Source organism: Trichomycterus rosablanca, chromosome 1 (genome assembly GCF_030014385.1).
Source record: "Trichomycterus rosablanca isolate fTriRos1 chromosome 1, fTriRos1.hap1, whole genome shotgun sequence".
In the NCBI taxonomy this organism is placed as follows: domain Eukaryota; kingdom Metazoa; phylum Chordata; class Actinopteri; order Siluriformes; family Trichomycteridae; genus Trichomycterus; species Trichomycterus rosablanca.
Window position 1 is genome coordinate 34,909,001 of NC_085988.1, and position 13,488 is coordinate 34,922,488.

The window sequence follows — 13,488 nt, forward strand, 5'->3', positions numbered from 1 at the left end:
GGAAATTCCAGTCCAAATTGACCATCCCTCACTGGCAGATAATCTAGAGTGGATGGATGGTGTACACACAGTATTAGGTGATTATTATGTAAATGGTTTTAGAATTAATATGATGCCTGATATCTGTTTGCAACAAATCTGAGAAGTTGAAGCATGTAGCCGTGCATGTAACTACGCACATTTATATTTTACCACACAAAACAAAACAGTTAGAAAGCCCTAGCTCATTTGAGTCTTTGCTTAAACAGTTATATATCTGTGGACTTGTAAATAATGTTTGAGAGGAAACCTTTTTGGACCTTTTATTAAAAACAAAAGCAGCGCTAAGCATCAAGTAAAGCTTTAGAGGATTCAGGCCATGCGGTGTAAGCAAAGCTTAGTGATGCTCTACTGCTCTCTAGCGGACAGCTACAATCTGCAGGCCACATGTACATCAGATAAAGCTGTAGAAATCACAGCAGATGTTTTTAATCAAAGTGTTAGAACTACAGCACAGTTTAATACATTTTTGTTCCTTTATTTAGATGACATAATTGTACGTTCTGCCTCTTATCATTGTGGTATAAGTATTTTAAACTCTTTACTTCAAATACTAACTGGAACACTGTAAAATCCTGTGAATCCAGCGGAGAGATTACAGACAGATCCATGTAGACTATATACAGACTATTCATAGAGCAAAATGAAGCGACTGGCTAAATAGTGCTGATCAGATGAACGCCTGGGCTTTACTCCTCAGGCTCGCAGCATCTGAGGCCGCTGGAACCAGAGTACCATGCTCTAGTTTAATCATCTCCACCACACAACCCCATCAGGGCCTTCTGGTAGTCTCCTTTTGTGTGCTCCTACACAGAGAGTGCACAGAAAGTATTAGAAAATTATTGTTTTGTTATAACAAAGCAGTTCATGCTGCAAATGCTAAAAAACAGACAACACAAACAATATTGGAAAACTTTTGGAGTAGACCCAGTAACAATTAGAATTACACCATAAAATAGAGTTTCATCCTTAACATGAGCAAAACAACATCTCAAACATTAGCAAATAACTATTAATAGGCTTACTGGTTTAGTTCTCACTGAGTTGTTTTTAGTTTTTTCATATTTATAATGGGTAACAGCACAGCACTTGGCTTTGATGCAAACCTCAGTGTTTAAATGTCCATAACTAGCTGCTTATTTCTTTAGCATTTATTAACTTCAACTTTTGGTATTAATAGTGAACTTAATCAGCAGAGACCCACAGCACGGTAATTTACTTTTTTGTTATCTGGTGATTTTCAGTCTTGTAAAATTACATACATGATTTAAACACGTTCACATTTTATGTGGTACAAAGTGTGCAGCTCTTATTACTAGTGCACTAAATAGATAAAACATTTTTTTAAATGTTCAAGTACACCAGGGTGCAGTTTGGAAAGCAGCCTGTTTTAAATGCTCACTTTTAAAAGCAGAGATTGGCTCATATATTTTGATTGAGTTTGATCTAAATAGAACTCTTAAAGCCTTCAAGTTTTTTTCAGTCTTTTTAGAGATCCAACTACTCAACCTATAGCTAGCCAACATATGGCTTATTTTTATTTTTTATTTTGGGTCAGACCCAGGCCATAAAACTGGTTACTTTTATTAAATAAAAGTTATTTTTTTTAATTTACTGACCACAAATGTCTTTTACTATAATTTTCATATATATTTTTTATTCCCCTGTAATGCTTATGCTCATGTGTACAGATATACTTTTGGGATTAACTTACAAATAGAAGTCAGTCACTTTGATTTAGAACCCCAAACAGAAGCAAAAAGCTGTTTCATGTACATAGTGCACATTTGTGAGAAAAACTTACTGAGATCATCTGGTACAGAGATTTTCCAAACTGGGCCTTGAACTCAGACCTGATCTTCTTAAGGTCGACCTCACAGCGTGAAATCATGATCCTGGTTACTACCTTCTCCTTGGCTCCTTTACTCTAAAATTCAAATAAAGTGGTTATTATAGTCTAATGATTAAAATATGTCTAAAACATAATAAACTCTAGCTATATACACAATAAAAAGCAATAAATCTTGTTCCTAAATCAGCTTAAATGTAACTGTTCAAAAAATCTTTTTTCCTCTGGAAAGAAATGATCATCAGTTTAAATATGTCATGAATCAACTTTTTTTTTTTTGTTAAATAGTTTTAAAAATGGTGTTAATTGTGCCATTGCCGATCACATAAAACTCTTAAAATAATGATGTAAAAGCAGCACTGTTGGGTCCAGTTTGTTGCAAGCTTATTCAAACATCATAATAATTTTATGACAAAAAACGTGTTGACATATGATATACTGTATAATACAATAGGCACACAAGTGTGTGTATGTGTGTATAATTGAATATTACGTATATGCCTGCAGCAAAATTAGTAATCTTTTGAACCTTTACTGCTGTTAGGCATGTCGATGTTTGGAAGCTTAGTGTATTAAAGTTTTTTTTGAAGCACAATAAAAAGGGTGAAATGGAGTTTACCTTCATGGCATCAGCGAGTTTGTTGGCAAAGTAGAGCTGTTTGTTTTCAAAGCACTGGACTGCATAAAGGGGTGGAAAGGGGAGACATAAGAGCAGTTCAGCAATAAATGACATGAAATAAAACACTACTCTTGACAGCAATTACAAAAATAAACATGCATGGATTGAAATGAACTGTGTGGATTCATTTCTGGACTCTTGAGCGGTGGTGCAGCAGACACATCACTATTAGCTGAAGTCCCAACATCCACTAGCTGACACTATTATAACCTTATTTAGAGTGCTTGACTCTTAAATGCTTTGATTGTATCCTATCTCAATTGATGTTGCTTCATAAATGTGCAGAATAAATACATTGAGAAATTCTTCTGGTTCAGCATGTCGGAGCAGAGAGTAAATAGTACAACAGACTAACCGAGGGTGAGGAAGGACTTCTCCAGGTCTCCTTTCACTTCCTTTCTGATGCTCTCCTGCATGTCATATGGGCTGTAGCTCTTGTACCTTTCAAACACTAGAAACACAGGCCTGATTATTACACCTCAGTTGCATACAAAGTGATATAAGAGCAGAAATGTAAGGGGTTAAGAACCTTTCTGCAGGTGAGGGACACTCCTCTCTGAAAAGATGCTGATCCAGGTTTTGACGTCTGTGCCTTTTCGTTTTACTCCAGCTTCATACAATGCCTGGAATAGGAAAGGTTAGATCAGTAACTCTGTCATACACTACTACAGATACATGAATGACATTTAAGAGAAAAGTAAATTGCATCAAGTGAAATGAATAAGTAAGAAATATATTATTATGTTTTATAGTACAGTAAATTATATTAGTGTATCAAGCAGGCACACTATGTTTTACCTTTAACTTAAAATGTTTTACTGTTATTATGGTATTGTTAGCTTGTGATGCTTTTTTAAATATATTTTATGTATTTTAAAAGTTGTGCAGTTTTACCATATATGTATTTTTCAATTCACAGTTTTAAGAATGTATTTATGTTGACTGATCTTTATAAAAGTAAAAGCATAATTGAGTCTCAGAAAGAGGCTATAAAAAATGACAATGATTAATCAGCAGAACTGCACACGTGGCACTAACGTGGCACAGCAGCCTATTATGCTAACCCTCCACCGTTGAGATCCAGGATCAAATCTCAGTGGTGCTACACAGACGTGATTGGCTATGTCTGAGGAAGCGGGGAGTGGTCTAAGCCCTGTGCCCTGCCTCAGATATTTCTGCCTTGGGCCCAGTGTTTCTGGTAGTTAAAATGTTCTGGTAGTTTCCAAGTTAAAATGTTAGGGATATTAACAGAATAGTGGTGTTGTCATTTTTTTGTGAAAAGGTTTCCACTGCACTTTCCTTCTGTTCCTGCCAGCCCCATTTTCCAAAATAAGCTACAGATTGGTTCATTCAAATGGAGATTCAAATTACACTGACCAGGCATAAGATTATGACCACTGACAGTGATTATCTCTTCATCACAGCACCTGTTAGTGGGTGGGATATTAGGCAGCAAGTGAACATTTTATCCTCAAAGTTGATGTGTTAGAAGCAGGAAAAATGGGCAAGCGTAAGGATTTGAGCAAGTTTGACAAGGGCCAAATTGTGATGGCTAGACAACTGGGTCAGAGCATCTCCAAAACTGCAGCACTTGTGGGGTGTTCCCCGTCTGCAGTGGTCAGTATCTGTCAAAAGTGGTCCAGTGAAGAAACAGTGGTAAACCAGCGACAGGGTCATGATGCACGTAGGGAGCGAAGGCTGGCTCATGTGGTCCGATCCAACAGACGAGCTACTGTAGCTCAAACTGCTGAAGAAGTTAAAGCTGGCTCTGATAGAAAGGTGTGCATCTGATAGAATACACAGTGCATCACAATTTGTTGAGTATGGGGCAGCAAAAGGGGGGGCAACAAAAGGGGGACCAACATAATATTAGGAAGGCGGTCATAATGTTGTGCCTGTTCGGTGTATTTTCCATATGCATTTTGCTTACTTATTTTTGAAACCAAAACTTATATTTTGTCTTTTTGTAGTTTCATGTCATCTGTTTGTCAGTGTGATTTAACTAACACAAATTAGAAAAGAAATGAACTAGTGAGACATTTTATAACTCACTCTGGCATCTTCATCGATTTTATCATAATCAGTAACAGAGCTTGGCTCACTCCTATTAGCCTGTTGAGACAATAAGTAGGCATATCATTAAAAGCAACCCTCTCCACATTAAGTAAAAGAGTAAATGTGTATAATAGCATTATAATAATGTCTAGATTATATGTTTTATTATGGGCAGAAAGTAGATAAACAGTTGCTCACCGCCACTAGGGCCAGCATCAGCTTAGCAAAGTCTCCCGAGGTATCTCCAGCCACATCCTTCTCCAGGTCCTTTTTAAACACTGTACATAAAATAAATAGTTATTTCCAGCTGTTCACACTTCTCTTTGACCAGCACTTGTGAAACATTTTACACTTACATTCTTTGTAGACTTTCTTAATATCCACAAGCTCTGCATTGCTTCTAGAGCAAAGGATCTCAATTAGGCTCTCCTCATCTGTTCCCAAACCCTGCACAGACACATTTCAAAGAAGTTGGTATACAGTCGAGGATGTGATGTGTCTATTTACATTTTCAGCATTTAGCAGACGCTTTTATTCAAGGCAATTTTGTATAAGCAATTGAGGGTTAAGGGCCTTGCTCAAGGGCCCAACAGTTGCAACCTGGCAGTGGTGGAGCTTGAACCAGCGACATTTTGATTACTGGTCTGGACCAGTACTGGTACCTTAACCACTAGGCTACAACTGAAATAGTTCTAACTAGGGATGTAACGATACACTCTACCGACCATGCGATACAATTCACGATACTGGGTTCACCATATGATTTTTCCCCATTTTTTTAAACAAAATGAAATTGAAGACAAATGACAAAGTTTCCTTTTATTATTTCTCTATAAAAAATAAATACTTTATTTGTGCTTATCTTTTATTTATCTAAATAATTAATGCCCTTTTATTTCTGAGGTAAGTACAAACTATGCCAAATAATGCTTATTGTGTAAAAAACTGAAATGAAAATTTAAAACAAATCTAACATTATATAAATAAATGAAAAATACAAATAAAGAAAGTATCCTCACATAAATAAATTTGGCTGGAAAATCCCCTACCTGGCACTTGAAGTGCCGTCAACCAGGCGAGGTGAATAGCGCCAGTGCCCTCTGCTGTTTAAAGTGAATATCGATTCATCTTAAATTAATAACTGATTCGAATCGTGGCACATGTGCACCGATTTTTAACTGTCTTGTGGTGCATCGTTACATCCCTAGTTCTAACCAAAAGTTTTAAATTTAAAAAGCAAAGGGAAACCATCAGGGCATTTTGATGTATACTAAAAATAATATGGTCATAATAAGTAAGCAGTTATAATTTTCTCTACACATGATTTGACAATCAACATTTAAATAAATACAGATTCAAGCAAATAAATCCTTCATACTTGTCTATTCAATTTGTGTTGGAATGTGAAGAGTTAAATTAAAGTACCCCCTTTGTATTCCTAGCAGAATTTTACCACCTTGGCTGTTGCTGGAAAGAATGTTGGTGATTGTTGGTCCAGAGAACCAAGCAATAGTAATGCAAAAAGAGACCCATTACAAATGAAAGTAAAACTGACCAATCATCATTTCCCTGTAAATGTGTGGGTTTGGCTATGGCAAACTTTATGAGTTAATAAGTTTTGCCCGCTGATAGGAAGGCGTGACTGTCATGTGTTGAACCCTTTCCTGTTGTCTCCATAACCCTTTCTGTGCTGTTTGCTTGTTGCATTTCTAAGACTGAACTATTGTCTTAATTTGTGTCTTTACATTCCTAATGGAACAACACACTGATATGAAGCTTAAGTAAAGCAGTGATTATGTTTTTGTGTTTCTTTGTTGTGGATGCGGGTCGTGGTGCTGTGATTTACCACATTCTTCTGTTTTGTAGTAAAAACAAAGCATTATCAAATATAGATTTTGTGTTATTTTTTTATGCTGACCAGTATAATGGGTTAAACACTCAAATCAAGACATGCTTCATCTTAGACACATATGTGACTTTGTTAGGCTGATCTTACTTTGATAGAGGCTTTGATCTCAGAGGCATCATACTGAGCTGTGCTCTTCATTAGCCCCAAAATGACGGTCTCCAGTGGGCCAGACAGTGCCCCCTTCAGGGCAGAAATCATATCCTACACAAGAAATATACAAATCTATAAGTTCATGCTTACATAGTTGTGAACAGTAACATAAAGCATATACATGTATATATGTGTAAAAAAAAAAAGTGCTGACCTTCTTGGCTCTCCTTTCATATGCAAAGGCAATTTCACGTCTTTGGCCATATGTACGCTTGGTGAGGATCTGAATAATGGTCTGTTCATCTACACCTACAACATATAAATATATAAATAAACAAGTGTTCTAAGAATTCATTCTTCTTTATGGCAAAACAAAGTTGAAAGGTAAATATATGTTCAAGAAGCTATGAGATCATATTCTATAGTGGGGTTTGCTGTTGGTAGTTGTTGAAAGAAAAGAGAGCTTCAGAAAGCATGTAGGCAGATGATTGCAGGCTGTAGCCACAAAGGCCTCACCCAGAAAAAAAATCCACACAGGGTTAAAAAGTTTCCAGACAGGATGATGACTCATGAGCACTATTCATTCTGGCCAACATTTAATCTTGCTACCACACTAAATACTGAATGCTGTAGGTGAATTTATATTCCAGTAGTTTTTTTTTTTTAAAGCAGGGTGAAAGTATGCCTACCTTTAGTTTTGATAGCAGTCTCTATTCTGGCAGCATCCTTGTCAGGGTCGAAATCAGGACTTGGAACCACAGTGGGGTAGATGGTCTCACTTAACTAGGATATGCAAATATATATTAAAAAAAACAATAAATACATTAAATACCTCTAAGACATAATTTTTTGTAGCAGTTGCAAACAAGACAAGGGTGAGGGGAGTTTTTTTTGTAACATTCAAACAACTTACCCCCAAATTAAGTGTGAGTTGACCTAGGAATTCAGAAACCAACGCCATTGTGGAACCTTCTGTAACAGACAGATGTGTGTTAATAATACCACACCCTCCTTATTAAGTTGAAGCGTTTTAGCCACACCCATTGCTAACAAGTGTAAAAGTATAACATGATGTAACAAAATGCCTCAAACTTAATGGCAACAGTTTGAAGTAAGGCCATTTTCTGTAGCGGCATGCCAAGATTGTAGTTATGGGCCTTATTTTGAATAAATAGGCACACATTCCCACAGAAACATTCTAAAATGCCTTCCCAGAGAAGAGGAAGCTGTTAAAGCTGCAGGGTGAGGGGTATCATGCAAATGCTAAGGATTTGGAATGGGTCAGGTAATTCCCATACTTGTGGCCATATAGTATACCTTGATTTTTTGAGGTTTGTAGTGCACTTGTGTAAATGGAAATGAGAACAGAGGTTCATTGAAAAGCTCACATTGCCTGAGTCACTGAGTATTGTGTAATGGAGAAAGTAAATGTAAGGTTTGCTCAGTGCAGACAGTCTGTGTCTTTCATTTGCAGCACAAAGAGGGCAGTGTTGACTCTCTCATCAGATTTTTGACAGCCTTTCAGTACTGTAAAAACAACCTTAAATTGGAATTTTATTAAAACAATAAAAAAAGAATTGCAGCTCTGATGACAGTAGTTTTCCAAAGAAGGTCTCTGTAGAGTTCAGCCAACCTTGTGACTTCCTGTCTATTGTTCACAAATCTGAAATCTGTCATATCAACAGGCTTAGTTGCATAGAAATGAACAAACAAATGTGAGCAGAAACTCTGCAAATGTATGCTGTGGTTCTTTTACTTGCTGTGTGCTTAAGAAAACAAAGCCTATCATTAACAAACCAGAGACACACCCATGAAAGGTAGGGTGGGGGGACCTAAAAAGAACTGTGGGAAAAAAAATCCTTGAAGGCATGTGAAGTAGTGTGGTTGGCAATGCTAAAATATTTAGAAGGTATGATACCAATAGTTTAAAGTTTGCAAAACAGATCATAATACAACTGTTGCTATATCTACCAATAAGTACACAGTGTAAGTTTAGAAGAAAATCCCATACTGCAGTGAGATAAACTAGGTCTGAAGTGTAACATTTTCTTCACTACATTTGTAGTGAACTACATTGTAAAGGAGAAGTGTGGTTTTGTAATTATTTAAAAGTTTGAGATGGTTTTGGACTTACCCAAGTGAATGGATGATGCACAGACGATTCCAAGCTATGAACAGTAAGAAGGGTGTGGTGTTTAAATATCCCCAACCTCTGCCAGGAGTACAGTTCCCTCCCTGCAGTTCACTAGTCCTGCCTCCTGCATTACAATGCCCAGTGGTACAAGCTCCACCCTGTAATAACTCTTTACCTCTTTCACTTCTCACTGTAATGCGAGCTTCTCAAAAGTTTTAAAAGTACAGCTCTAAACCTGTGTGACTCTCCAACTCTTAAAGCCACAGTGCAACACTTTCTTCTCCTATAAAACAACAGTGTTGTGCTGTTGCTAAGTCACTCTAAAATGCCTTCAATACTACTTAGTTTTGGGTAGTCTGAAGTCAAGCGTCTTTCACAAAACAAACCTAGTCAGTACCTGAATACAACTTGAATATATTTTCAGTATCAGTAAAAAGGGCCATGTTTTTACCTATCTAAATTCAAGAGATAGATAGAGGAATAGATAGATAGATGGATGGATAAACATGTATCCTTTTTAATTATCCTGAGGGAAATTATTGAAGTACTATGTCTAGATTAACATAAATGGTGTTGAGCCCTGTAAACAAGGTTATTTACATTTACAGCATTTAGCAGACGCTTTTATCCAAAGCGACTTACAGTTGTCACAGTATACAATCTAAGCAACTGAGGGTTAAGAGTCTTGCTCAAGGGCCCACCAGTGGAAACCTGGCAGAGGTGGGGCTTGAACCGGCAACCTTCTGATTACTAGTCCAATACCTTAACCACTAAGCTACAGCTGTCCTGTAGGAAGGTTATATCACCTTTCCTATTAAGTACCTTTCTCAAAAGATTTGGAAACCAAGAATACTAATTGTACCCACTTTAAAAGTGGAATTTTTGTGTATTCTTGCTTCATTCAAGACTTCTAGATTGTCATGGAACCACAGGACTGTCTTTTAGTCACGATGTTCTGATTCTCATCTTCATGTCACATTTTCAACGAGACAGATCTGCAGTGTCCATGAAGCCACACTGTTGTAGTGTGTGCAGAATGAGGCCTGGCATTGGCTTGCTTAGATAACCATGGCTTGTACAGGAAAAGACGTTGCCTTGATAGCATATCTCTCTAAAATCCCAATGAATGCCTCAGTGTCAGTGTATGTGGTATTTTTACATATATTCAAGTCACCCATGCTGTGCACACTGATGCACCTCAATACCATGACCGATGATGGCTTTTGCACCTTTCGTTATCTACAGTCTGGATGGTCCATTTTTGTCTTTGGGACAGAGGCATTGAGTTTCAGACTGCATTTCTTGATGCAGTGTCTAACTGTGTTAAGTGACAACCATCTACTGACACTCCTAAACCCATGTGCAGATATTTATGCACCATAATATCCATCTGAGGACACTACAGCGGAACACATTCGACAGTGGTTTACAGCCATGGCCTATGTTGAGATTTCTCCTAGTTCCCAAAGTCTTTCCACAATATTATGTACAGTTTGTTTGTTTGTTTATTATGATTTTAACGTCATGTTTTACACTTTGGTTACATTCATGACAGGAACAATAGTTACTCATTACACAAGATTCATCAGTTCACACTAGGTTATATCAAACACAGTCATGGACAATTTTGTTTCTCCAGTTCACCTCACTTGCATGTCTTTGGACTGTGGAAGGAAACCAGAGCTCCCGGAGGAAACCCACACAGACACAGGGAGAACATGCAAACTCTACACAGAAAGGACCTGGACTGGCCCTCCTGGGGATCAAACCCAGGACCTTCTTGCTGTGAGGCAACAGTGCTACCGACTTAGCCACCATGCCGCCCATTATGTACAGTGGATGGTAAAAGACCTAAATTATTCAATCTTGCATTGAGAATGTTTGTTTTAAACCAATAGGCAAATCGCTCATGAAGTCTGGTGACTCACAGCCCACCTTTGCTTGCAGTCTGGGTATAAAAAAAGGATCCTTTATGAAAGGCTCAGGCATGATACCCCTACCTATAACAATTTATCAATGTTTATGGTAGTGGGTCTTAATAAAGTGTACATGAATAATCCATAAACTTTAATAAACGTAATAAAAACATGATTACTTAGGCACTTACCCTTTCGTGTTTTTCCCATTACTTGAGTTCATGCCATTCATGCTTTGTTAAATAAACAAAAGATAATTATAACATTACATGACAGATCAGATGTTTGCTCTGAAGTCTCTACATACAATGTGTTGTTAATTTGCTTACCACATCTTAAATCTATATAAAGAAAAATAACTGGCAAAATCATTAAAATCTCAAAATTGCCATGACATGTGAGTTTCTTGTATGTGAACATTTAGCTGCATATGAAAACTTTCAATAATGCTACACCATTAAGTCGAAATTTTAAATTTTACGTTTTTTACACATTTGTTTCAATTTCACAGTAACTAAAATGACTTAATTTTTTATGGATTACTATCATGCATTTATATATTAGTGTACAAAAGAAGAAGGAAGAAAAATCATTTGTACTATTTAGACATAATTTATTACTACTTTACAAAAACATACAATAACAAAAGTATTACAAAGTTTTATAAATAGAATTATTGGGCTCTACAAGTATATACACAAAATTGTTTAAAGAGACAATGCTGTTATATAGGTAAATTGTTGTGCCTTGTCTTGAAAATCCATTTGTAGTTGACAGGTCAAATATCTAGCTGACTATTTGTTTTTCGAGCAGCCGAGATTTCTTCTGAGATTCGAACCCTGGATTTTATTGGTAGTGGGTTAGTGTAATTTACCACTGTATCACCCAAGTGTCCATTAGGTTAACTTTGTGTTATTGATTATGACAGATGAGCCAAAACATTAGGACCACCTGCCTTATATGCTGTCAAAAAAGCTCCGACCCATGGAGACATGAAGACAACAAGTCATCTGAGGGAGTCCTATGGGATCTGGTACCAGGACATCAGTGGGTCCTTCAAGGTAGATCTACCTACAGTGCATCCCTGTGCCATCTCTTCCATGGGAAAACTTGCCTGGCTTTCCACATGATCCTAGAGAAAACAGGGTTTATCTGATCAGGCAGCCTCGTTCCATTGCCCAAATTGTACTGTTTCCATGCCTGTGTGCCCATTGTAGGTGCTACTGTTTCCATGCCTGCGTGCCCATTGTAGGTGCTACTGTTTCCATGCCTGTGTGCCCATTGTAGGTGCAACTGTTCCCATGCCTGTGTGCCCATTGTAGGTGCTACCAATTGTAGACAGGAGCTGGTATAGACACTTTATGTGGCTGTTAAGTCACAGGTCAATCAAAGAGTTTGAACTGCATTTTAAGCCACAGTAGCCTTCTATTTGTAGAAGAAGTCCTCTGGCATCAAAGAATCTTGGCCACCCAACAAACTGCTTGATTTGGACCATTTCAAAGTCGCTCAGGTCTATGCCTGATCATATCTGCTGCATTCAACAAGTGTATTATGGGTTACTACCATCAGTCCAACATTTAATATCTCTGACCATGACATGCGTAACTGTTATGTACATTACCATTGTTTTGGCTCCTCAGTGTACATGAATGCATTGACATTTGACAGAAAGCTGAAGTATCAACATTTTTAACATATTTAAACTGAAGTATTCTGTAGCAAACTAGCATATTTATTAAAATACAATAAATGCTGTAGTAATTAACATTCTCTTTACAGCTTCCAAGTGCTTCTTCTCTTTCAACATACAGACATTTCTGTGATTATAACCAAATGGTTTCACAAAGCTCTTCTCACCTGCATCAGATACTTATTGCTCATTTACATTTCCTTCTGTTTTTGATCTATTTCTGGTTCTGAGTTTGGTTAGACTGATTGACCTTCCTTTTCTTCTTGTTCTTTTTCTTCTTAACTGGAGGGGTGCCTCCTGGCAAGTTCTGGCTCGCGTTTGAAGGGTTAACTGGATGTGCCTTTGGGCCGCCTTTTGCCTGATGCTATGTGTATGAGAAAGAGAAAATCAGTGTCAGTCAATAACCACATGAGAAAAAGGTAGTCAATAGTTCTAACTCACAGCGCTGCATGTAATGTAACGTCACATGCAATGTTAACATATGACTAAGAATGATGAGAATGTACAAGTGCAGGAAATGCAATACTAGAACTAATGACTAATTTGTAGGATGTTATTGAGTCATCAAGCTACACCCATCATACATATTAACCAAGCTAAGTTTATTGAGGTGGTGGACCATGACACCAACATGTAGTATAACATGTATGAATGTATCAAAAGTAGCAGGGTTGCTGAGATTCCTAAACCTCTGAGTCAATGCTGGGAGGAGAAAAGTTTCAACCTAAACTATAACGCCATGGGTGTCATGTGATTAGAAATTGTTCACTAATAGGACAGCACAGGAAGATTGCCACACACCAGCTAGAAAATAGCTCTAGTCTTTTATTGTACACATACAACGAGGGCTAGCAGTATGTAATCCCAATAAAGAGGCCAGATTGTTTAAATAGTATTTCAAAAATCCCAACCACACTGCTGGACCTGCTACACTCAGACCAGATAGACATACAGTGTATCACAAAAGTGAGTACACCCCTCACATTTCTGCAAATATTTTATTATATCTTTTCATGGGACAACACTATAGAAATAAAACTTGGATATAACTTAGAGTAGTCAGTGTACAACTTGTATAGCAGTGTAGATTTACTGTCTTCTGAAAATAACTCAACACACAGCCATTA

General features: G+C 37.3%; 2 protein-coding genes across 2 annotated transcripts in view; both read right to left on the reverse strand.

Moving 5' to 3' along the window:
• Positions 1-288: 288 nt before the first annotated feature.
• On the reverse strand, positions 289-8,804 carry LOC134310306 (annexin A2-A-like). Its single transcript, XM_062991864.1, has 13 exons — positions 8,756-8,804; positions 7,535-7,593; positions 7,311-7,404; positions 6,836-6,930; positions 6,619-6,732; positions 4,979-5,069; positions 4,821-4,900; positions 4,620-4,679; positions 3,097-3,190; positions 2,923-3,018; positions 2,508-2,566; positions 1,844-1,966; positions 289-845 (listed from the first exon to the last, which is right to left on the reverse strand). Exons 2-13 carry the CDS (start codon positions 7,580-7,582, stop codon positions 786-788), a joined length of 1,014 nt encoding a protein of 337 aa, XP_062847934.1. The 5' UTR covers positions 7,583-7,593; positions 8,756-8,804; the 3' UTR covers positions 289-785.
• Positions 8,805-11,287: 2,483 nt separating this feature from the next.
• ice2 (interactor of little elongator complex ELL subunit 2) overlaps positions 11,288-13,488 on the reverse strand; it is a 35,346-nt gene continuing 33,145 nt past the window's right edge. Inside the window, exon 15 of the mRNA XM_062991875.1 lies at positions 11,288-12,725. Within this exon, the coding sequence (XP_062847945.1) occupies positions 12,576-12,725 (150 nt within the window). The 3' untranslated portion in view covers positions 11,288-12,575. The remainder of the gene's footprint in view (positions 12,726-13,488) is intronic.